General features: G+C 36.9%; 1 protein-coding gene and 1 pseudogene across 2 annotated transcripts; both read right to left on the minus strand.

Moving 5' to 3' along the window:
• Positions 1-1,433: 1,433 nt before the first annotated feature.
• Positions 1,434-9,834, minus strand: LOC143877585 (deoxyhypusine synthase-like; annotated as a pseudogene). Its single transcript, XR_013250673.1, has 8 exons — positions 9,340-9,834; positions 9,073-9,240; positions 7,840-8,058; positions 3,148-3,234; positions 2,773-2,878; positions 2,448-2,681; positions 1,875-1,998; positions 1,434-1,718 (listed from the first exon to the last, which is right to left on the minus strand). The product of XR_013250673.1 is annotated as a deoxyhypusine synthase-like (transcript).
• A 2,422-nt stretch (positions 9,835-12,256) lies between these two features.
• Positions 12,257-22,047, minus strand: LOC143876371 (monodehydroascorbate reductase-like). The gene is made up of 10 exons (XM_077378080.1): positions 21,934-22,047; positions 17,006-17,225; positions 16,627-16,745; positions 16,064-16,134; positions 15,760-15,971; positions 15,185-15,244; positions 15,077-15,084; positions 14,600-14,725; positions 12,774-12,914; positions 12,257-12,559 (listed from the first exon to the last, which is right to left on the minus strand). The coding sequence occupies exons 1-10, from the start codon at positions 22,045-22,047 to the stop codon at positions 12,257-12,259; spliced, it is 1,374 nt and encodes a 457-aa protein (XP_077234195.1).
• Between the last annotated feature and the right edge of the window lie 3,444 nt (positions 22,048-25,491).

Consider the following 25,491-nt stretch of genomic DNA (forward strand, 5'->3'; position numbering starts at 1 on the left):
CTTCCTGAACAATTTTTTTTATTTTGTTTAAACATTCTGATGAAAAATGATTTTACCATATCTGGAAAATCTATTTTGTGGAAAAAATATCCAAAAAAGAAAGACTTTTTCCTATGTCCAGACAGCCCCTTAGTATATTAGTCCTATTTCTAAAATCATTATGACCATTATTTGGAAATAGCCATATTTTAACTCGAAGATCGTTTGCATAAGGCACTTCACCGATGGTCTGTTGCATCTGACAGCAGCCACAGAGGCTTACTTTTCAGCAGGTTTGTCTTCATTCACGATGTGGCTGCTGTAAGATGCAACATCGGACTGAAATTTCGGATTTCGGTCAAAATTTAAAACCATGGTGGGGCCCACTATTTACCAAAATTTCGGATTTCAGTCGAAATTTAAAACCAAATGCCGGTTTCAGTCCCTACCAAAATCCGAAATTTCGGATTTCAGTCGAAATTTAAAACCATGGTGGGGCCCACTATTTACACCTCATGCTCTGCACAGCTTGTAAATCATCATCTCCATAGGATGATCCTGACCCTCGGATCGTCTCCATTATAAATCAGAGGGTTAGGATCATCCTATGGAGATGATTTACTCGGTGCAACCTATTTATGTTGTGGCCCAACAAATGAACAATTTGGATCATCCTATGAAGTGGGCGAGTACCTTTTGAAAAATAGTTGCACGGAACATATAAAATCTCAGAATATATAGATTTTGTGTGTGTGTGTTTGTGTGTGTGTGTGAGAGAGAGAGATGCAGCATATAAAATCTCATAATATCTAGATTGTGTGTGCGCGTGTGTGAGAGAGATGGCTCGCTGAAGGGGACTTACTTAAAAAATCTCTATAATATAGGAAATTGAGACGAGAAAAGGTGGAGGAAGAAATCCCGACTTTTAGGGAGGAAAATTTACAAAAAGATTTGCAAACTAAGCTATAGACTTGAAAAAATCCCCAATTTTAAGGGGGCAACTTTAAGAAAAAACGGTCCCGCCCCCTCTTAGATCCGCCCATGCATGGTTGGGTTGGCCTTTCTCGGTTTGAATTGGGAAAACCCAACCTAATTTAATTCCGAGTTGGGTAGGGTTGGGTTTAGGAAGTAAAGGGGTACACTTTCTGATAGATGGCGTGAGGGGTTAATGCAGTTACCCCTCAGTTAGTGAGGTTGAAATGACGGGGATCCGAAATATGGTCCATTGACACCCCTAGATTTTTGGGATTACTCCACATTTACATGCACATGCAATCTGTCTACCCTTTAATTTAGTTATCTTCCACTCAAAAAGAAAACAAGAAAAAAAAGGGTAGGCCCCAACGGTACAGTTGCTGGCCTGAGTAAGAACACCATTTTACATTTTTACTCATATTGGGCATTGTACAATGCCTCCAAACAATGCCCCTAAACCATGCATAAACCAAAAAGTCTTAAAACAAAAATCAGCCAATTCCAGATAAATATTATCTTTAATATCCAAGCAAACATCTTCACACTTTGTTTACATAATTCATACAGAATGTTAAAGTTAAAATTCTAAACAACAATGGTTTTGTAGAGAATTTTTTTACTATCATTTAACTAATAGTGACATGATATACTAAAATCTCCCACTTGCAATAAAAAACTTGCCGATTTTGTTGATTAATAACTTAATGTCAAATTTTCATCTGCTACTTCCATGCTTCACCCTCCATGCTCAGGAACTGCAAGGCCTAATTAAGATCTAATATCAAATTTTGCACAGCTTTAGTTTGAATTAGTAGTCCTGCAAGTTTTTTTTTTTTTTTTTTGAATCGTAGTTGTGCAAGTATGTGCCCATGTAACTCTATTTGTGAATGTATCGTGGATAACCTAAAGAACAAAATTACCTTCTATGAGCTTCAATTTTAGTTGCTGGCACAGATCATATCATTAGGTCCCAGTGTTGATTACCCGTTTCGCAAATGTTTCAGCAACCAGTAAAGGAAAAGCGATAGTTGCATCACAATGTACCTGAGAGACAAACAGAGAATCAAGGAGATTCAAATCACAATCTCAAATGGGCAGGGCAAGAATCGAACTATGGAAGTTTCCAAATGCATAGAGAAGACATTGTTGACATCATGAAGGTGCTGGGGGGTTTCAAGAAATCTCCATCCATAGAAAAACAAATGGCACCACTGATGGGCTCGCTAAATGAAGGTTTGGCACTTTGGCTACCCAAATAATCATGTTTGGGATTCCATTCCAACGACAAAATGTTTTCTGTTAACTAGTCCAATCCCTTTGTAACAGATTGTGAAGTAAAAAGGATTGAACCTCTAGCTCAATGGTAAAGGCATTGACCTTCAACCTTGAGGTCAGGGGTTCGATCCTAAACCCCCACCCTCGCCCCCCCCCTTCAAAAAAAAAAATAAAAATAAAAAAAAGAAGAAAAAAAGTGGATGTGAGAAAATGCATACTTTAACTGTTCTCGCAGAACCTCGTATTTTCCCCCATGATACAGCCTCATCAGGGTGAGCTCCGGAATCACTACCATCAAACTCCTGCGCTGTGTTGATAAAAACAGCATAATCCACCATTTCTCATCATATTGGCATTGCAGATGTGGTGCTTTGGCATCCCCCCTCCAAGAATTATCATGCCTGTCTTCCTAGGACTTGCATGGACAGCTTCTCCGTTCACGGCCCTTATATCTATTCAAAAAAACAACTAATATCAATTTGTTTCTCCAGGAAGTAAAATCAGCATAAGGTAGGAAGCATCAAAAGATGAAAAAAGAAATACCTTGAACAACGTCAATAACTAAACCAGGTCTGTGGAAAGAATGGAAATATAACATGTCCCCCAATGAGCCGTCAGTTAAGCCCGGGCAGAAGACTGGAATCCTGTTCTGGAGAGTACCCACAGGGAATGTCATTTATATGATTACATCAACTAAAGAAATAAGATAAGCTTGTCTTTAAGGCATAAACTTATTAAAGTGAAGAAAACAGTAGAACATCTCTCTCTCTCTCTCTCTCTCTCTCTCTCTCTCTCTCTCTCACACACACACACACACACACACACACACACACACACACCATTAGAATGGTCGACTGAAGGGAGAATTTAGGCTGATGCTGGATAAATGAGTTTAGATGCCATCTTGGTTTTATGTACCTTGAACGCCCAATATAGGTATGAACCTTCATCATTTATTTCTTTTCCAAGGCGGGCAATCAGCTTCGATGGTGTCCATAGTACTTTCTGTTAAATAACTCATGTCATTGCATATATAAAGCAATAAGATTAACATCTAGCACCATGTTCTGACGGGAAATGATTTGAGGGGAAAGTTCATTACCCAGTTAATATTTCACTATCAATAGGAACACAACTACATAAAAGTAGAACACCTCAGGTGAAGGAATTTCGAAGAATGTAATAACAAAATGATAAAGTTCTACACTTAACAATGTCAAGAATATCTTTGAAAAAAAAATTAGTGGTTCAACATTCAGTGAACTGAACGTTGGCAGGCAGACACTATCGGAAAACCTAACATGGCCTAGTTACTTGTAGTCATTTTTATTTCTGTTGAAGAAAGTGAACATAAAATATGAAACATTAAAAAAAAGATATACACATGTCATTACAACATTAGGAGTAAAACAACCTCACTTAGGTGAGGTAATTTCAATGAATGTAATAGAGCCTTAAACTACCCTTAACAATGCCATTGGATAAGTAAAGCATATTGCATGGACAATAATGGTTCAGCATTCAGAACTGAAGCTAGACAAGTAGAGACTGGAAGAAAGCCTGACAACGACTTCTAGTGACTAGCAGTCGTTCCTATTTTTGTAGAGGACAGTCATCATAAATTATAAAATAATATAAAAATGATACACATCATTACATGTAATAGTAATGGTACATTATTGTGATATTGGTATCAAATTACACCCATGTCAACTGAAGAAGTATCAATTAATAACAAAGACAATTAAAATAACGGTAGAGGCTGCCCTCATATAAGAGCTCCCTATGCGGTAAGCCGGTAAGATTTAGCAAGCTTACCAGCTAAATCCTTGGCACTTCTACGGATGAAAACAAAAGGAAAATAAAAGCTTGTATTCTGGCACATAGCAGCAATCTCATCAATATAATTCCTAAACGTCCATAGTCCGACACGACAACCAACAGCCCATGATAAGCATTTGAGAAGCCTCACCGATAATTAGCGGACAGTTAAAGACTAGTGTAGATCCACAAACAGGTAAGCACTGCTCTTATCTCCACCTTGTTAGAGTCAGATATACCAATAGATCCAGCGTAGGAGTGTAATATGTTCCCTCCTACATCTCTAAACACACCTCCAACTCCGGCAGGTCCCAGTTTGCCCAAGGAGCAGCCTTCAAAGTTGAGTTTGATGGCTTTATCCGGAGAAGATGCCATCTTGCCAAAATCTTCATCTACAATTTGAGGGCCTTTAACAAAGGACAACAACGCATATAAACCACGTCTTGAATTAAGGATGACAACGTTTAAGAACTCAAACTTGACAAGAACTCACTCCAATGTAAAGGTGAGCTGACTCAAATGAATCAATGATTAATACAGCGATTTTTTTATGGACTAAGGTGATGTAGAGAATGGGAGAGGAAGCACTGCTCGGATATGGGATACTTCTCTACGAGAACTCTGATACCCAAAATAACCAGCCGATTCCTTTAATTAATTCTGGTGAACTGAATTGGACTGTAAGTAGCAACCAGTTTGGACGTACCAATCTTGCTTCAGCAGTTCAGATAACTTCTGAACTGTTTTGAGCTATTTTTCTCACGGTTTTTACTCGGCTTGGAATGGCATGAGGAGAACAAGGACAACACACAGTTTGCAGCAAAAATCAGCTCCGATCTGCAAGTTTCGTCCAGAATGGACTATGAGCTCAAGAATGCAGAAAACGTCTCCAGAGAATTGAGCTTCCAATGTGGAATCCAAGGATCCTCCAATCAGATATATACCACTACTGGAAGTGATTGGTTAGAACTGATCTAAATCTGAATTTGGCAAGAAATAGTTGCAGGACGGCAACTTCAAGAGAGAATTCTATCTCAAACCATAAGTGGTAAGCAGATTGGAGAACTGTGGGATTAGGTTCAGATGTGAATGGAACTGTCTGAAATAGTAGTTTTCTACACGCCTCTGAATTGTTGCAGTGCAGTTTTCTGGGTTTCTAGAAATCAACACAGGTTTCGGTCAAGGAATAGGTTCAGATCAGATCTGAACTGTGTAAGCTGTAAAATCAGATCATTCGCTTGTGACATTTAGTTCTTTGAGGAACCTCAGACCCGAATCAATTCATATCCGATCATACCAGAAAAGATCTGATCAATTCAAACCAGGATTGAATTGTGAAACTGTTCATGGTTCTTGCCAGTCAAATTGTGTAGGCTGTGAGTGCAGAACTGTTCACTTGTACAAAAATTTACTGTTCTGTTTTGATTCAAAGCTTCGGCGCAAAACAGTTGTGGTAATTCAGAATTGAATTCTGCATTGTACAAATCTTGAATTGTAAATTTGAGGACTTGCACTCGCAATTCAGCTCTCGAGCATAGATAAGCAGATCTGTTCTTCTTATGACAACAGATCAAAGATATAATTTTCAACTCATATTCTGTTCTAGGTAGAACTGAACTTGAATAGGTTCAATCTATGAATGGAACAATCTATGAATGGAACTACATTGGATAGAAAGAAAGATCGGAGGTAAACCTACTGGTATCAAGTTTGCGAGCTGATTGTTCAGAGTCAAGCACAGTTCTGTTTAGAGAAGAACTTCATGTGGGAAAGCATCTGGCATTGGCAACTGACAGTGAAATGATTTTAGTTTCCTCTATGGACAGGGCAGTTTGCAATTGAATTTTGTTTTTTGTTTCAAGTTGTAACAGTTCAAGACCTACTAGAATTTCGGCAGTTGCAAGAGCTATGATAGAAGAAGAGAACTAGATGGAATTAGCTTGAAAAGATCTATGACAGAATTCGGACAGATCTGAAGAACGTCAGATCAGACTTAATTGGAGACCAAATCAACAAGGAGGAGCTGATTTATATGGAATTACTAGGCAATGGTGGATGTACGAATAATGAATTATCGAGGGATTTAAAGGAATTCAGAACAGAATTTAAAGCTCAGTAGATCTAACAGAATTCACAGAATTTCAGGAAAACTAAATTGTAATAGAAGTATAAGGTTAGAATGCTTACATTGAAGTATAAGGTTATATAAGGTTAGAATGCTTACATTCTAGGATGATAAAGGATATATGAAGAGGTTCTATTACATTGAAGGAACACTCTAGATCTTCATCCATGGAGGGAGCTCCTACAAGAGCTCAAAGCTCACCGCAACTCCCAAACACTCACCAAATCTTACAAAATTCAGGACTGTCCCAAAATTACAGCACCTATGCCTATTTATAGGCATCATATGAAGCTACGTCCAACTGGCTGCCGGCTCATGAACAGCTGTCATGCCAGCTGTTGACAGCTCATAGGTGCTTAGGTGGCGACAATGACAGCTATAGTGCCACTTGTAACCTGGTGATGTAGCAACACACAATTCAACACATAGACCAACCACACATGGACACTTACACCCTTGTGCACGCACACATCTCGATGATATGGCAGCACACACTTTACAATCATACACACATGTTACGAGTGCTATCACACTTCATATGGCACATCAAAGCTTGTTGTCACCCAAGCCAAATCAAGGCTTCGGTGTCTTCTAGGCTTCTTCGTCGCCAATGCCGTGTATGCCGAGCCCTTGACTTCCACAAGATTGGAAGTCTTTGAGATTCTTTATTACCCCCCAAATTATTCCAAGGAAAAGAAATCTATCTATGCCCTGTTCCTATACTCCTTTAGCAATGTTTTATGTCCACATCATGGGGGATGTCAAATGAGTTCTGTTTGGCTGTGTAGGGCTGAAACTGAGTAGGGCCATGATGAGAACAGGGCCTCATCTAAGCCACCTAAGATTAAATATAAGAAGCTTAGGGCAAGGAATAGGCATGGACTAAACACAAGGAGCTTATGATGTGGCTTGGGCGTGAGTCAAACCAAATGTCACAAGAATTGCAATGGTGTGTGTAACATATATATGTGCAGGTGTTGTGTGTGAGGGTTCAAATGATGTCCCACATCATTAATGTGTGAGACATTAGTGAGTTAGCATGACCGCTCATGCTTAACTGTCATGCACTAATAGGGGATATGATTTTCTATAAATAGGGGCTGAAGTAGAGATTTACAGCTAGTTTTGGAGAATTTGGAATTTGTGGAAGCTTGGGAGATTCTGGGAGGGGATCCAAGAGAGGGGGAGGTGTCCTCCAATGGAAGTTGCACAGCCCTTTTGGTGATAGACATACATGTGTCTCGCAGTTGTCAGAGTTCTTGTCTCCTTGACGTGATAATTCATGTGAGGTTATGTAATTCCTTCTCTTTTCTTGAGATTCTATCGATGATTTTCTGAGATATCCTTCTTTTCTTCAATTTCTTTCCTAGATCTATGAATCCTTCGCTTTTCTTGAGATTCTATCCATGATTTTCTCAGATATGAGATATCCTTCTTTTCTTTAATTTCTTTCACTAGATCTATGAATTTCAGTGCGTATCTTTTAAGTTCTTGTTCGTAGATTTCATTTTACATTCATAGTATGTTACTAGAAGAAATTTCAAGGTAATTGCTTTAGAGATCTAGTCCAGAAATTCTTTTTATCAGTCCATTTTTCACGAGAATCCTGCACACTTTTCTGCAATTTCCATATCTATATATCTACGAGGATGTTAAAAGATTACCTCTTCGGACTGCTCTTGCAACATTTGGTCAAAAATTGGAATGATCCAATCTTCAAATTTGCAGTAATTTTCATTAGGCACCAACAAGTTACCAATACGGTTCAGTCCTTTTGACCGCAAATATGCTCCAGGTAGAGAAAAATCACCCCTATATGTGGGCGCAAGGCATTTTATGATATCTTCTTCTATACCTCCAGCTGTTGTAACGATTACATCTACCTGCACATACCATAATCCTATTATCTGTATCATCAAGGCAAAAATACAGTCCTTGATGCTAATTTCACTGCTTTGCAAATCATGACAGAAATCTACACTTTAAGAATCATATAAATGACACTTATCCTAAATAATAATGTCATGCGAGATGAGCCAATTATTTTGTGAAATGCGATGAGACATTTCTTTTGTCTAAAGAAAATAACAATTTACGACTGATTATGTAGTGTTGTAAGAAAGCTTGAGCATTCTGCATTCTCCAACCCTGACTCTCTTCATGAAATGGAAAAATCTTAAAGCTCCAAACCGTATGTGTTTGACTATATGATTACAGGAAGGGGTCAAGTTATTTTGAATCTTATAACTAGAGAAGAAACTGCAGAATAAAATGAACAAATAAGTGGAAATGTGACTTACTATCTATTCTTTTGCGTTTTAATACTAAATAATGTGTCTCTATTTATCTAGATACATTTTTCTATATCATTTGCTTTAATGAACTAATATAAGCTATATGAGCTCGAGCTCACAAATAGTTTTTCGTAATATGAATGTGTCTACATGATGGGTTTCCATTGACACCATATCTAATACCTCATGTCCATATCCTTCTATAAGTTACATTGTAAATGCAACTCGCCGATATGTTTTAATTGCACTCCTCAGTCCTCACTATACCTAAATTTGCCAAATTATCTTATTCAAAAATTGAAGTCCATATTTTGCATTTTTCAAATATTTTACAATCTGGAGACTCTATTTCAGTAAAAACATTAATCCTGACAAATTATTCATAGAATCCGAATCCAACTAATCCACTAAACTCATAAACTTATAACGTGATTTCACATAAAGTTGCTCACTTTTCACGTCAAATCAGGTTATAAGGGGGTGTGCACGTAATGCAGGGGGTGTGAAAATATCATCTCCAAAAGAGAATTGGGCAACCATATGAACCAAATTGTATATCAAAATAGGAAAAACTAAACGAATAGAAAAAATTACATCACTCACCATGCGATGCTGAGCAAGAAACCGAATAACATCCCTAACCCCCGATGAGACGAGATTCGAAGTAAACCCTAGAAAAATCTTGCATCTAATAGACTCTCTAAACTTCAATTCTCTCTCCTCTTCATCACAATCTTCCGATGGCTCTTCGTCAGAGAGTTTCCAATCTAGCTTTAATCCAATTTTAAAAAGTAAATAGAAAAGACAGAATCGAAAAACAATCCAACAAAAAAAATACTTAAAAACTCAAAAATACTTTTTTTTTTTTACCATCTGATTCACGACATTGATCGCGTCTCCAAGATTCGAAGCCTGAAAACCAGTCGAAAGCATCGATTTCAAGAGTTCCGGATAATCGACGCCGCGATTAAAATCGTAGCCGTTAATTTTTTCGCAGGAACCTTCTAGAGAATCGGATTGTTTGAAGACAATGGAGCGAACAGAATCGGGAAGCTGCTGGTGATTTTGCGCAGCTTCCCCCATTTTGAGACAAAAACTAGGGTTTCTCCGAAATATATGACCGAAATTCCTTTGTTGTTTTGGGAGAAGATTTGGAATTTGGGCAAGAGTCTGTGATGACAATCAAAAGAATATAATGATGTGAAAAACATCACGTTTAGGGCAATGTTACGTGCCCTGGATGGGTCCGAGGTGGAATAAATTAGATTTGATTTTGTAGCACGTGAGATTTGCTTTTTGTTTGGTAAGAATAGGATTCTTTGGAGTTAAGGGCTAGGGTTTCTAAATTAGCTAGCTTAGCCTAGGACATGAGTATTAGAGGAAGTGGTCCAAGTGGGTTTTCCATTTTGGTATAAACAATATGTAGCAGTCTTTTTCAGATTAATAAAGAATTTTAAACCATAAGGGCATGTTCGGCAACGCTTCTCATTCTCGCCTAAAGAATCGAATTTCGTGATGACAAACTTTAGAAACGGTTACTTATCGCTTCAAGGAATCATATTTTTTAGTCGAAAAAGTAGCAGAAATTTTAGAAACGGACCTTAGTGGGTCAAGCAGCCGAACAAGATTTTTGAGATTTTTTCGCTTTCGTCATTCTCCACCCCTAAAAAAGGGGAAAATGCGGTTATTTAATGGTTGCCGGACACACCATAAATTGTGCTGTGAACATGAAGGAGGATCAACCCTTCCCTCGCAGTGAGTCGAAAGGCTGATCTTTCCTCCTCTAAAAAGATCAATCACATTACAAACCAATTCAGGTTATTAACAGGCAAACATGGGTCACCACCACCCTATATGCATTGATTAGGTATCACCGGCAGAAGGGAGATATCAGACAAGGCCCAATTTTAGGGTTTGCCCATAATTTAAGGGGGACTGATATCCGCAATACAATCTCTTGATAATGGCACTACCCACTTTGTTTTAAATTTAGGCTTCTTTAATTAGCTTTTCACGGTTGTTGCAGTGGGAGTCAAGAATAAAGATGTTATCAACATGCAATCAGAAAATGTCTAAAACAAAGTGTAATGCCATTTTCAGAGGGAAGTGATAAATCGGCCCATTTTCATTACTTGGACAGCCAACTGCAGTGTATGTGGCAATCAAATCCGTTGAATCCTCCCCATGTAAAGTACAGCAGCCCCTTTGCAATCATAGATACACTGCAGCTGCGTGTCCCAAGTAATGAAAAGGGGCAGATTTATCAGCGTCAAAATAAGGAAGCGTGGATATCAGTCCCTTAAATAAATTGTTTGTCAAGTACAGGCTTTTAATGTGTGCCGTGTATTTCCAAAAAAGTACTACAATTTCTTAAGAAAGAAAAAGAATGACAAGAGGAGATTTAATATGGTGTAAGCCCTTATAGTCTCTTATTTTTCAGAAAGCACTGTACGGACCATATCATAGGAAGATCCAAACCGTCCATAAGATGAAACACAACATAAATAGGTTGTTCCTCAAATATTATTTCCATAGGATGATTTCAGCCCTCCGATCTATAAAGGAATTGAGTGTTAGGATCATCCTATGGAAATGATTTTTGGGGAACATCCTATTTAAGTTGTGTTCCATTTTATGGAAGGTTTGGATCTTCCTATGATATGGTCCGTACAGTACTTTTTGAAAAATAAGCGACTATAAGGGCTTACACCATATCAAAACTCTGAGAAGATATGCTACAAAATCCAATTGGGCTTGTTAGTCGGTTTTCGGATCGTGGGAAAGAAAAGAAAAGTGACTGACTTTTACGTCCAAATGGGGAGAATGTGCGTTTAGTTTGTTTCAACGGAAACTTTTGCCAGGTTTTTTTTGTTCCCGGGAGTTATGTGGGAGAAAAAATACCCTGGGAGATAGGTGGGAAAAAAAAGAGTCCTGGAAGTATCTTGGTAAAATAAAAATCCCATGTTTAGTTATGTGGGAGAAAAAAATACCCTGGGAGATATCGTGGGAAAACAAAAAACCTTTGTTTGGTTGCTTGAACTGTTGGGTAGAAAAAGGCAATCATTACAAAAGTGGGATTAAAAAATTCACCCCACAAGTAATCATTACAAGAGTGGGATTAAAATAAACCTAGTGCTTAAAGACAACCAAACATGGGATGGGACCAAAATTTAACTTACTCTACCACAAAACTCCCAGGAACAAAAAAGACCCGGCAAAGGTAAAAATTGAATTTTCAACGTGTAATATAGTTTCCCATGATTTCCCTGATTTTGCTCCAACAAGTTCCCGTGAAATCGTACGTGGCATTAGGTGCCTACTTTTGTTATTTTGTTTTTTTTTATCATTTTTTTTGTGGGCCCAAGTTTAGCCCCAATAGCTAAACTTCCCTTTAGCCCCAAATAGGTTGAGCCCCACAAAGATCATTTCCATACGATGATCCCAACCTTCCGATCTATATATGCAGTTCATCTATAGATGAGGGGCTGACTCAATGGAATGATTTTTCAGGCACAACTTATCCACATAGTGGCCCATCAGATGGACAGTTTGGATCATCCTATACTCACTACATCTCTCACGATTTTGCTAACTATTTTTAATAGGGAATTTGGTAGGGAACATCTGAAAGAAAGGGATATTTTTCAGATGTTCCCGAGGACCGATCCCGGAGAGACCAACACCAAATGACATGTTAGAAGACAACAAGGAACGGAGAACAAATCCCTCTACATTAAAAATTAAGCACAGATGATAAAAGTAGTACTCACCTCTGGCACAATTCGAATCAGATCTTATATGCAAAGGTGAGACCTTCCTTAACCAGCTCCACATTTTCAACCGGAGGCTGGATCCTTGTAACTTTGGCTATGGCCTTGTTCTCATCAGCCGGTCCCGCTTTCCAAGAAGGCCCCAAACACCTTCCCATCTTTGATCCAGTAACATCCGAACTAATTGTTGTCCCAAATAGCACAGTGTCCCCAACAGTGTCTCCATAAAACTGCCATGACAGATCAAAGGCGCGGGAGTAGAAGAATGGGAGGTAGTCATAATCATCCATCGATTTGCTTTCTTTGGTTGCCTTGATGGCCTGTAAAATTGAACAAAATGAGTGTGTTTTGCTTCAGCTTGGCCTGATAAACTTGGGTACATGGATAAACATGTTAATTCATATTGGGAAACCAAACCATTTCGCTCCATCATTTCCACAAATTAGCGCGGAGAATTAGCTACTTGGGTAAATTAAGTGGGGTACCAACTAGATTCCAATTCTTCTCAATAGAAGGCATGACACAAAAGTATACCTTCACAGCATGCTCAGCTGATTTCCTTGCGTGATCAACATGCTCCACTCTCCTCATTTCCTTGTACATCTTCAGAGGAAAGGTTGACACGTCTCCAACGGCATACACGTTGGGGACGCTCGTCTTGAAGAATCCATCAGTCTGTGATATCACACCCAGAAATGGGTTCGGTAAGACTCTAATGAAGCAATTTTATGACAAGCATATTTCATACAATTTAACAGGTTAAAAAAACCTTGGAAATATATCAAGAAAACGACTAGATGAACAGTCACCATTAGATCAATGCTGACACTCGATTTTTGTGTCCCGTGACTGACATGAAGGACATGCCGAAACCGTTGGATCTTATAGACCATCTTGAGGTGACCTGACCCAATTGGTCTTCGTTCCATGCCAAAGGGACATCCTATGCATAAGATACGGACTACAAATCCAACGATTTATCTTTTCTTGGCGTAACCATAAACCGAGTCTTGGGGATCAATGGCCTAGGATCATCCAATTGAGGTGTTCTCAAAGCTTTTGGAAGGGCTTGTGGTCCCTGGTTAGATCAGGGAACTGATGATGTTCGCATGGCACATGCAGAAAGAGACTAACAGCCACCATTTTGTTTAGGATTTCTCATATATTAAATTCTCGATTTTACCAGCTAGAGGAATAAGTTGGAAACAGAAGAATGGTTTCATGGATCTTGAGAAATTGACAGTATAGCCTCATACAAATGCAAATACAAAAACCTAAAGTCATCCAACTTGACTTTGGTTCGGCTTGGGACAACCTTCATTGGTGTTATAGTAGAAATCTCTGTTACAAATCTCTGACATTTTCAACATATCGCAATTTTATTGCGACATTTTGATAAACAACAAAATCCTGAAATAATCCAGAGGTTTTAAAAAATATAGTTTTATTTTATCATTTACCGTGAAAATATCAAGTAATATCACGATATTTTTTCTTAAATTATATATATTTAATATGTTTTTAAATAAATTTATTTTATCATTCTCCCGATACATACCCAAAAAATATATATCCCGAGATTTTCCATGCCAAGAAATTCCCAAGAACAATATTTGTGACTTAGTTTAAAATTTCTCATCCAGTCAATTGGGTTGAGATTGACCCAACCCAAAAATCTGAACTCTTTGCAATCCGAATGTGTAAAATTTTGCATCCTTTTTAGCATTTTGTTATTGCATCCTTTTTAGCATTTTCTTATGTACTTGCATCATTGTGCTCATGAAATTTTGTTAATATGATGATCAATACAGTAACAAGTTATAGATATAGCATTATGATATATGACTCCATTCAGGTCAACTTTCGTATGTTTGCATGTATCAATGAACTCATATTGATTTTCAATCCAAAAATTAACCTGATGTTCAACTTGAAATAGTAGACTAGGTCGGTTAGGTTTAGAAGGGTTGGTTTAAAAGTAGATTCATGTGAATCCGGGTATTAGAAAGCAGTTTTTTCAGTTATTTGTTCATTGAATACAAGTAATATTTATAATACGCTAGAAAGTTCCAACGCAACTACAACCTACAGTAAGTGATAATGGACTAAGAATTTGATAAATTCAATGTTAAAGCCTGGCTTTTAAAGAATTAGTTAACTGTAAGAAGACAACTTTCTGATATGCTACACATGAATTTATCAGAAAATCTGGCTAAAATGTTCATTTTATTTCTTTTTTCTTTTATTTGAAAAGGGTAGGAAGAATCAAGGTGGTGCCCATGGGAGCTATTTATCAAGGATCACCAAAGCAAAGTGACTAGTATGGTCCAGATATTCAAGGGAATAGAAAAGTAACTTACCTTAATTCCACCTTTCTCCTCTTCAACTTGGCCCTTAAACAGTGTTGTTAGCAGACGAGCCCCCACACCAACAACAACGATATCAGCATCAAACACTCTCCCATCCTTTAGCTTTACTGCCTTTACCTGAACAATTTCAATGCATATGTCAAAAAACAGTGAGGAGAAGCACCACCTTACAAGCGAAGTTTGAGAAGTTGAATCTCAACTAAAACGAGGGTCCATGTCTCTCTTTCCCTTTTGAATAGCATTGAGGGTCCACGTCTGATTTGAATTTAAATTTGATCGAGCTTCTTGATCAAGCTTAAAAAGTTTCCATGTAGCCCAATTTTTTGAGATTTTTCAAGTGTTCAATAAGTTGTTCTGAGTTTTTCAGTTACACAGATCATGTTCTTTTCAGGTTTTCAGGAAAAAAGAGTTACCCTTCTTACTCAAACCCACGTCCTGATGGAATTTAGCTTTTTAAAAACAGTTTACATGAGATACTGCAAGGCTAGTTTAAAGATCATCAAATTTGAAAGCTTAACTCTCCATTTGCATCTGAATCGAATCCAACTGCCACTGTCCCCTTTATGATTCAAATACCTTTCTTTGCATAATAACCCTCATAGAAAGCAGCTATTTCTGGAGTAAATAGCCAAGGCACTGCACGAGAAAAGAGCAAAGTCAGAAATTCAAGTGCTCTATTTATGAATGGTATTACTATTCAAAAAAATAATTATGAATGACACTTGGTCATTGTGAGGCTGTCACTGAAGGATAGAAGACATGTAATTTCTGATGAGGTGAGTAACAGGCATGAAAATTCCAAGTAGTTAATAATATCGTGTTTCTAATTTTTCACATGTGATGCAGCATGTGATGGACGTGAATCAAATTGGACTGTAATTCTAAAATCTAGATGATGGGCACATTTCATGAATAAGGGTAGACAGGGTGGAAAATTTGGGGTGTGCAAAATTCAGATTAACGGGGTCATACATTTTCATTCTAAGACACGAGAGCATTTTGGAAACAATGCAAATTGTCAATTCAATGGGTGGGGGATTTAAGATCATATGGTATAAATAGGGTTGCAAGATAGCTCTAATGGATTTTGGATTTATATAATTATTTTATATAGCTATCCAAGATAATGCTGGATTTGAACTGGAACTTACTGCACCACGGTTCAGGGAACAGCATAGAAACATCAAAGTTGTTGATTTTCATCGCTCCACTAACTTCAAGACCAATGTATCCTCCTCCAACAATCACAGCATTTCCGTTCTTCTTTGCCTTTATTGCTTCAATGAGCTTAGCAGCATCCTCAATTTCTCTCAAATAAAAGATGTTTTTGGCATCTGCTCCTTGAACGCCAAAATCAGTCAACCTAATAACATGCAAAAAATTAAGTAGCATAATTGTGAAAGATTTCTAAAAAATGCAATTACTGTTAAATAACTCTAATGTCATGCTTCAAACAAGAATGTTTTGGCAACAGACTGCAATGCTATATAATTCCATGCAGCATTTTGCTGGTAACTTGCTACATTCTTCCATCACAGTACGTTGGTACCATAATAATGTAATATTATGATAACAAATAAGAGATAAATGAACTATGACCACAGTTTTAATACTAAAACAAGCACACAGACAAAAAGAAAAAGGAAAAAAGGAAAACATGGATGTTTAAGGGCACGTTTGGCTGCCACGAATTTGTTTTCATGATAAATTGGCATCTCCATGTGGAGATGAGGATGAAATCCCTACAAATCCGGAAACCAAATCCCGGAAACTGGTTTCTGGTGATGACTGATGAGTTGCTGCTAAAAATCAGAAAAAGATCGATCCGGTTTTGAGTGGAGTTTTTTGTTTCTGGGTTTTTAGCAACTTCTAATCACTGGAAACCCTAGTTTCCGGGATTTGGTTTCCTGATTTCTAGAGATTTCACCCTCATCTCCACTTGGAGATGCCGATTTATCATTAAGGCAAATTCCTGGCAGCCAAACGTGTCCTAAAGGTTTCTTCTTTTCCGTACATACAGTGGAACCAATTGCAATGATTAATTTGTCGTATTTGAAGGTTGCTCCGGCTGCACTGGTGAGTGTCTTGGAAGCAAGATCTGCTTTTACTATTTCTGAGTTAAGAATCAGTTCTATGCCTGCAGCCAAGAGTTTGAACATTAGGAAATCCATGCGCTGTGCAAATTCTAGAACCATTCTACTTTTTGAGATTGAGGTTTTCCCAATGCAGGGAAAAGTTGCCAGAGACGAGTAACAGCCCACTAGTACAAACATACAGTCTAACGTCCAGATGATGATAATAAATGATATTTTTCTCATGTCTTAGAGGATTACAAGTAGAACTTGGCATAAACATGGTGATCAAAGTGGCAAACAAGTATTACCTTTTTCAGCATACCATTCAGGAAGTAGTCGCTCGCCGCCACTCCCAACGCATACATAAAACCCTGGAAGTCTTGCAGCCCCTGAAAGCCGGTGCCAACAGTAAAGAAATCACTAATGGAAATGAATATAGATGAAATAAAAATAATATCGTCATGGTTCCATGGTAGAAAGTCATCAAGGTTTAGAGGCTGTGCCCTCAAACCATGAAAAGAGTAGAATTCTATAACAAAAAGCTGCAATAGTAATCATTGAACGAAGTCTGCACTGACGGAACAACACATTGCAAGTAAAGATGTGGCACATTCATGACAGCAAAAAAAGAACCCCCAGTAAAATTTTATAGGATAGGCATAAAGATCATTTTAAAATGATGAAACAATATTGAATATTGGGACATATAATTACATAAAGCACAAAAAATATACCTAGTCAACTAAAACTAAAGTTTTTTTTTAATTTCACTAATACTTAATATAAGCAATTGATTTTCATTAATATACAGGAGAAACAAGCGATTCTTCTGTATGTTCACTCTGTATTATCCTAAACTTACAGTTGAAACATATCCAATGACGTTGAATGCAGATGGTGTAGGGATGGGTCTGAAAATGTGCACTCTGTATGTTCTATGAATCACTTTCAACTATCCCTTCTCTGTGATAAAGGAAGTTTAGACTTATGCAAAGAAACAGAAGGCCTGCAACATATAGAAACAGTGACAGTTATTTTGTTAAATTTGAGATCAAACTTTTTTAAGGCTGTTTATTCAAGCAGTATTTTTCTTTCTCATGCTTGCATCACAAGAAAGAGTCTAATTGCAAAACCAAAAAAAGAGTAAAATGAATAACCATAAATTGTATTACTTGACAGTTATTTTGTTAAATTTGAGATCAAACTTTTTTAAGGATGTTTATTCAAGCAATATTTTTCTTTCTCATGCTTGCATCACAAGAAAGAGTCTAATTGCAAAACCCAAAAAAGAGTAAAATGTATAACCATAAATTGTATTACTTGCCCTCTGGGAAAAGATAAGCCTTGCTAAGTGCCGGGCGCTCATAAGGAGCCACCTGAAGAAAAAAGATATATCAGTTGGGGTGCAGACTAAGCTTTTAATAAAAAAGAGGTATGCAAAAATAGTTTCTCCAGCAACTGTAAAACTCCAGCTTCCTTTGTAAATATCATTAAACAGTTGAGACAATAACAAACCACACCATCAAATATAAACCATGAAAGTACAATGACGTTTTTACCTTGGAAAAAACAAAATTCACGAATTTGTTAAATTTCTTTATGAAGCATAGTTGTCAAACTCATACGAGTCGACTTGCAAGTCGAGTCGAGTAGCTGGGGTTTCGAGGCGAGTCACATGGGTAACTCACAGATTGTCAAACTCTTATGAGTCATACGAGTCAACTCCAGAGTCAAGCCGACTCGAAAAAAATAAGTCTTATGAGTCAAGTCGAGTCACTGGGACTGAACTTTCAAATCCCTCCTTTCAACCATTCGCAATCATGTACTCAACTCCACTTGCCCACTCATTGGTTATTTTGTGAACCGTGGAATTTAGGGTGTTCCCGTCCTTCCTCCTTTGAGCTAATTAAAAGATAATGCTTTACATGAAATATAATTATTCTTAACCACAAATTATTAAGGAATGTTATGTGGATCTGTTATATAATAATTTATGAACTCTTATGCTTTCTATAAGAGTTGTCCACTGTTCTCATTAAAATTTCTAACCAGTTCAAATTTCCAATAACAACTATCTAACAAAACCACAAAAAATCATTTCCACAAGAAAGAAAATATTTACAGAAGTATGAGATTAAAAAAACGATAGAATAAAAAAAGAAAATAAGGTTCCCCAATAATGGCGTGCATATATTCATTCATCGAAGAATCTCAGCATTAGTGTTGTAAAAATGATAATCCTAGGGAGCTCCAAGAAGACCCACAAAAAAAATCAGCAACCAGATCGAATATAATAAAAAATGAAGCGAGAAATACAGTGGACAAAAGCAATTCATATATTTACATAGACAATTATTGATTTTTACTCAAATACGTGTTATCGAGTATATTTTCCTAGCCTTCGAATGGAAGGTCTCGTAATGAGCTGGGAATTAACAATATCATCACCGCATCGCCATCATAATTTGAAGAAAAAAATGACAAAAAAAAAAAAACAGAGAAAACAGACAAGAATCAAAGGGGAGAAGTTAGTTTGCCATCAAATTAAGAGAAACATTTTAAGAATAAGGAAAAAAGAAAAAGAAAAAATACGAATAAAAGATATGGGGGAAATGATCTAAAATAAGAGCATGGAAATACATTATCTTCATAAAGAAAAATAGAATATCCATATGAAGAGGCGAGCATGTGAGAGAGTGAGTTAGAAAGTAACACATTCTCTAGGAGAAAATGAAACCACATGGATCTTAAGATTATACCCAACCAAGAGGTTTTGCTGGGTAAAGTTTCCCAAGATGGAACCCTCTTCACTACGTGTCACATCAAGACACCATATTCTATTCATCGTTTCTATGTATGTTTTCAGGTTGGTCAATACAAGATCGAAGCTGGCAAAATGAAATGTGACATTGGGAGCCACCCCAAAGTCTTCAAAACTTGCATGATAACATAAGGAAAATATGGAATCCAGATCATCAACTTCCTCAATACCTACTGTCTGATTAGCCAATGCTTTCACCAAAGCATTGTATCCCACAGTATAACAAAATGCTAATCTCGCCCCCGAGTCTATTATTAAACCTCATTTTGCATATTTTGTTGCATGAAAAGTATCTTTCCAACATTATTTTCATCAAGGCTGAGATGATAAAAGTTTTCCCATCACTTTACCTCCACTATTGGGGTTTTTCCACCAGAAATTAGTTTTGATCACCCAAAAGCATCTTGGTTTTTGGTATCACGTCTCTTTGAGGGACCAAACAATAAAAGAAAGCAGTCACATTGAAATGGAAAGAAAGTCAAAATGTTCTCTGGCTGAGACGCCAATCTCAGATGAACTATTTCCAAATATTTGAGTACTCTCACCGCCACAACCAAAGTGGATGCCGCTTCAATTATAATTTTCAGCATGTCTACAAATATGAAGGTTTGGGTAGAAAGGTCACCCTTACAAATAGGCCCATTACCATATGACACTCTCTACTTACAAGACGTTTATGGTGGTACCGCATCTTCCGATCTTATTGCAATTGTATGAATCGTAGTCAAGTATTTTATATGTAGAAGATTTTGATGGATTGAAAATGGGATCGATCAGTTTCGTAACACTCAATACAAGAGAGGCACTAGATCCAAATTAGTGGGCTACCGGTGTCTATAATGATGAAGGTGGGTTTAGGGGAGGTGCGGATAAGAAAACTCATTATATATTCTCCATCGGCAAAAGGTACTAGCGATTTAATAGTGTCTAGGGTGGCTGAAGATTTACTGGAAGAATTAACCGCGGCGATACCTCGTTGATGCGGTCTAGTTTGGTGGCAATTGGGTCATAAAAATTGGAGAACATGGAATCATGATAGATTAGAGAGACTCTTAGAGTAGTGATATTATTGCTAGTTTCTTTGTGAGTGTCGGTTCCTTTGTGAGAGAACGAAAGAGAAGTGAGATAAGAATGAAATTGTTGAGAAATGTGGAGCAAGTCATGGTGAAACGAAGATGGTAAGCAGTGGAGGAATAATGGAGAATTTAGTCTGTGAATTGGAGTTTGCAAATTCAAGGCGAAATCATTATTTTTCTTCTTGCCGAGATGGAAAACACACCAATTGCGTTGAATCAAATTTTACAATAATTTCAAGATGAAAGAATTGTCTTTTTGCCAAGACGAAGAGCACACCGAGAACACACCGATAGTGTGAAATCAGTTTCTTTGTCTTCTCACATATGACCATTGCTTATAAATTACAATGATAATTACAATCAGTTAATTTGTCTTCTCGCATATGACTATTGCTCATAATTTCTAAGCAAAGAAATTGATTTGGTGTCCTTTGTGTAAGCAAGAAGACATAAACTCATTTCACGCAATCAATTTTTTTGTCTTCTTGCTTACACAAAAATTGCTTTCACAGAACATAATTATGGCGTGAAATCAGTTTCTTTGTCTTCTTGCTTACACAGAACACAATGATTGCGTGAAATCCGTTTCTTTGTCTTCTTGCTTACACAAAACACAACGATTGTGTGAAATAGAAATTCTGAGCAAAGGTCATATGCGAGAGGGCAAAGCGACTATTTCTTTGTCTTCTTACAGAGAGACTGCTTACACATAACATAACGATTGCGAGAAATCAATTTCGTTGTCCTCTTGCTTATATAGAACACGACAATAATGTGAAACCAGTTTCTTTGCTTAGAAATTCTAAGCAATGAATATACGAGAAGGCAAAGAAACCGATTGTAATGATCAATGCAAAATCTAAGCAATGGTCATGTGCGAGAAGACAAAGAAACCTATTTCACACAATCAGGGTATTCTCGGTGTGTTCTCCATCTAAGTAAGAAGACAATTATTTCGTCATGAAATCATTGCAAAATCTGATTCAACACATTTTGTGTGTTCTCCATATCAGCAAAAAGAAAAATAAACTGATTTTGTCTTTCTCAGTCTCAGCAACCTGATTTCCTCTTGAATTTGCAAAATCCGATTCACACTATAAATTTTTCATTCTTCCTTCATTGCTTACCATCTCTGTCTCACCATGGCTTGCTCCACATTCTCATCACTCTCATTCTTATCTCACTTTTTTCCCTTCTCTACTAAAAAAGAGACTAGCAATAAGATCACTATTCTTAACGTCCCTCTAATCTATCGTGATTCTCCATTCTCCCTTTTTACGACGCAAATACCACCAAGTTAGACTACATCAACGAGGTATCTGGCGCTCTTACGCCCGCCACTACTAATTCTACCAGTCCCGTAAATCTTAAGTCATCATAGACACTATTGAATCCCCAATACCCTTCGTTGGTGAAGAATATATCATGAGTTTTCTTATCGGCACCCCCTAAATCCACCATCGCCATTATAGACATCGGTAGTCCACTAATTTAGATCCCCAATAACATGGAAGATGCAGTGCTACCATAAACGTCTGTAAGTATAAGGTGTTATATGACGATGGGTATATTAGTAAGGGTGATCTTTCTACCGAGACCTTTATATTTGCAAACACTGATGCTCACAATTATAATTAAAGTGGCATCAACTTTGGATGTGGAAGAGAGAATACTAGAATGTTTAAAAATAGATCATCTAGGATTTGTGGGTCTTAGCCAGAGACCATTTCCACTTCCTTTCCAGTTCAATGTTACTTCTTTCTATTATTGTTTGGTCTCTCAGAGAGATGCGATACCAAAAAAAGAAATGTCGTCGGGTGATGGGGCACTAATTTCAGGTAGAAAAAACCCCAGTGTTGAAGGTAAAAGGACGGAAAGGCTTTCACCATCTCAATCTTGATGGAATTAGCATTGGAAATGACCGAATTCCAATATTGGTAGATTCTTTTCATGCAACAAAAGATTAGAAGGGAGGTTTCATAATCAATTCAGGGGAGAGATTAACATTTCTTAATATTGTGAGGCACAATGCTTTGGTGGAAGCATTGGCTAATCAGACAATAGGTATTGAGAAAGTTGAAGATCTTGATTCTATATTTTTCTTATATTACCGTGCAAGTTTTGAAGATTTCGGGGTGGCTCCCAATGTCACATTTCATTTAGTCAGCTTTGATTTTATTTATGGATTTCAACATCCTATAATGTAAGAAGACAAAATCACTTCACATCTTTCAAAAAACAGAGGAAAAATAGAGGATTGATAGGGTTCAACATATTTCTAAAGATTAAGCTGCCATAGCCAATTAGTCACCTAAAATGGTCTCATTTTATATTTTGTATGTATATTGTAAACGTTTTCATCTTCCATACAATGGTAAATATGTATACAACATATAGAAACCTACAAATTACCTGTAGTCTAGAACAATGTAAAATAAATTGAAAAGTACTATATCGCCGATAGAAATTACGTAAGATTACAAAGTCACAAGCAAATAAACCAGTAACTACAAATACTTTTGGAACAGCTGAAAAGGAAACAAAAGCATACCGCCTCTTTGGATATGATTGACAGCTCTCCTGGCTTAACGCCATGTTTACCGAACTCCTTAGCAGCATATCCCTATTTACATAATCTAAAGGTGTTATAATTTCAACCAAAAGAATGGAGAATTACATTTCAACAGAGTAAAGAGTCCTGCTTCTATATAAACAAAATTATAACTACAAAAGTACTAATCAATGTTTTAAGGCTTGCTTGAATTCTAAAGATAAATTGCAAAGGAGATGTGAAACATTTGACAACTCAAGGCTAAATATGAAGGAATTAAAACGTTAATAAAATTTCATCGTAAATCAGTCCTACGGCTACGGATTTAGTTATGATTGCACCAAAGTAAATTAATTCTAGGGCCCGTTTGGATACCCCTTGGATTTGGATTTGGAGGTGAATTTGGATTTCAGAAATCCATGGATTCAAAATCCAGAATTTTAAAATTCACAAATTTATAAATAATGCCGTTTGGATGACCACGTATAGATTCGGATTTCAAATCTAAATTAATTTTTTTTTGTTTGGATGCTCTTTGGATTTGAATTTGAAATCTAACAAAACCCAAAGGCCCTAAAATACTTGATATAGCGGCATTTCAGCCATTTTCCATGATCCAGGGGTATTCTAGTCATTTTACCCTATATGGGGCTGTTTTGATCATTTTTTATGTCATAAGAGTGTTTTAGTCATTTTCCATGACTCAGGGTACTTGGTAATTTTCACCTGGTATAGGTGTATTCCGGTCATTTTGCATGACCCGGGGGTATCCTAGTCATTTTACCCAATATGGCGTATTTTTTATCTTTTTTATCTCATGAGGGTATTTTTAGTCATTTTAGTCATTTTTCATGAGCCATGGGTCATTTTTACTTGATACAGGGGTATTTCAGTAATTTTCCATGATCTTGGGGTATTCTAGTCATTTGAGGTTATTTTGATCATTTTTATGTCTTAAGGGTATTTTAGTCATTTTGCACGACTTGGGGGTATTTTTTCATTTTTACCTGGTATAGGGGTATTTCAGTCATTTTGCCTCACCCGAGAGTATTCTAGTCATTTTACCTAATATGGCATATTTTTTATCATTTTTATCTCATGAGGGTATTTTTAGTCATTTTAGTCATTTTTCATGAGCCATGGGTCATTTTTACTTGATATAGGGGTATTTCAGTAATTTTCCATGATCTTGGGTTATTCTAGTCATTTTACCCTATATGAGCTTATTTTGATCATTTTTATGTCATAAGGGTATTTTAGTCATTTTGCACGACTCGGGGGTATCTTTTCATTTTTACTTGGTATAGGGGTATTTCGGTCATTTTGCCTGACCCAAGGTTTTCTAGTCATTTTACCTAATATGACGTAATTTGATCATTTTTTAATGTCATGTGGGTACTTTAGTCATTTAACACTTCTTTGGTATATTTTTTTCATTTTAACCCCTTACGGGGTCACATTTAGATTTATAAATAGAGAGAAAGGTTCCTACACACATGTGTAGATAAGTTATCTACACACTAGCTTAAAACACAATGGGGGCCACATTATTTGGGTGATCCAAACCATTCATTTTTAAGGCCCTCACATAGATAGGGTGTCCACAAAAAATCAGATCCATAGGATCATCCTAACCATTCGAACTGTGGAGGCAAAAATTGGACTAATTTGTGAAGGTTTAAAGACATCCATTTTACCTCCACAAATCGTAGGGTTGGGATGATCCTATGGATCTGATTTTTTGTAGACACCCTATCTATGTGAGGGCCTTTAAAATGGATGGCTTGGATCACTCAAACAATGTGGGCCCCCACTGTATTTTAAGCTAGTGTCTAGAGAAAGGATATGTGTAGGAACCGTTTTCTATTATAAATAACCTCTTGCAGAAAGGATTTATAAATTCAAAAAATTACACTAACATGAGGAATTTGTAAATCTTGTGGATTTCACTCAAATCTAAATCCAGATGTCATAAAGGCTTGCCAAACGCCCAAATTCACCTCCAAATCCAAATCCAAGGGGTATCCAAACGGGCCCCTAGGGAATTTGGAATGATTACAACTTACTTAAAACCTTTAATTATTAATCCAACTTAATTCTAGGGATTTTTTTGGAATGGTTGCAGCTTACTTAAAACCTTTGATAATGAATCCACAGATTGAAAAAGAACAAAATCAACGACTGGTGAAGTGAAAAAAAAAAAAAAAAAAAAAAAACAGCTGCAATCAATCAATCAATCACATAAAATGAAGTCATGATGTCATTAACCCTAGCTTTCTAATCTAACAACAGCATAAAAAGAATCTGAAAACTAATATTTGCAGAAATCAAAATCCATACGCAATTCAAAAAGAAGGAAA

The sequence above is a fragment of the Tasmannia lanceolata genome, unplaced genomic scaffold, assembly GCF_043159265.1.
Source record: "Tasmannia lanceolata isolate RefF3 unplaced genomic scaffold, GAP_Taslan_0.1 ptg000005l, whole genome shotgun sequence".
Taxonomy (NCBI): domain Eukaryota; kingdom Viridiplantae; phylum Streptophyta; class Magnoliopsida; order Canellales; family Winteraceae; genus Tasmannia; species Tasmannia lanceolata.

Bases quoted from the DNA above. Each gene is read 5' to 3' on its own strand.
- LOC143876371 (XM_077378080.1), bottom strand. From the start codon at position 22,047: ATGGCGATGGTGGATTTAGGGGGTGCCGATAAGAAAACTCATGATATA. The intron at 17,226-21,933 runs GTAGAATTAGTA...TTACTATTGCAG, and splicing joins ACTTAAGATTTACGGGACTG to CTTTTTGTTATAGAATTCTA. The intron at 15,972-16,063 runs GTTTGAAGCATG...GCATGTTATTAG, and splicing joins TCTGTTGCCAAAACATTCTT to GTTGACTGATTTTGGCGTTC.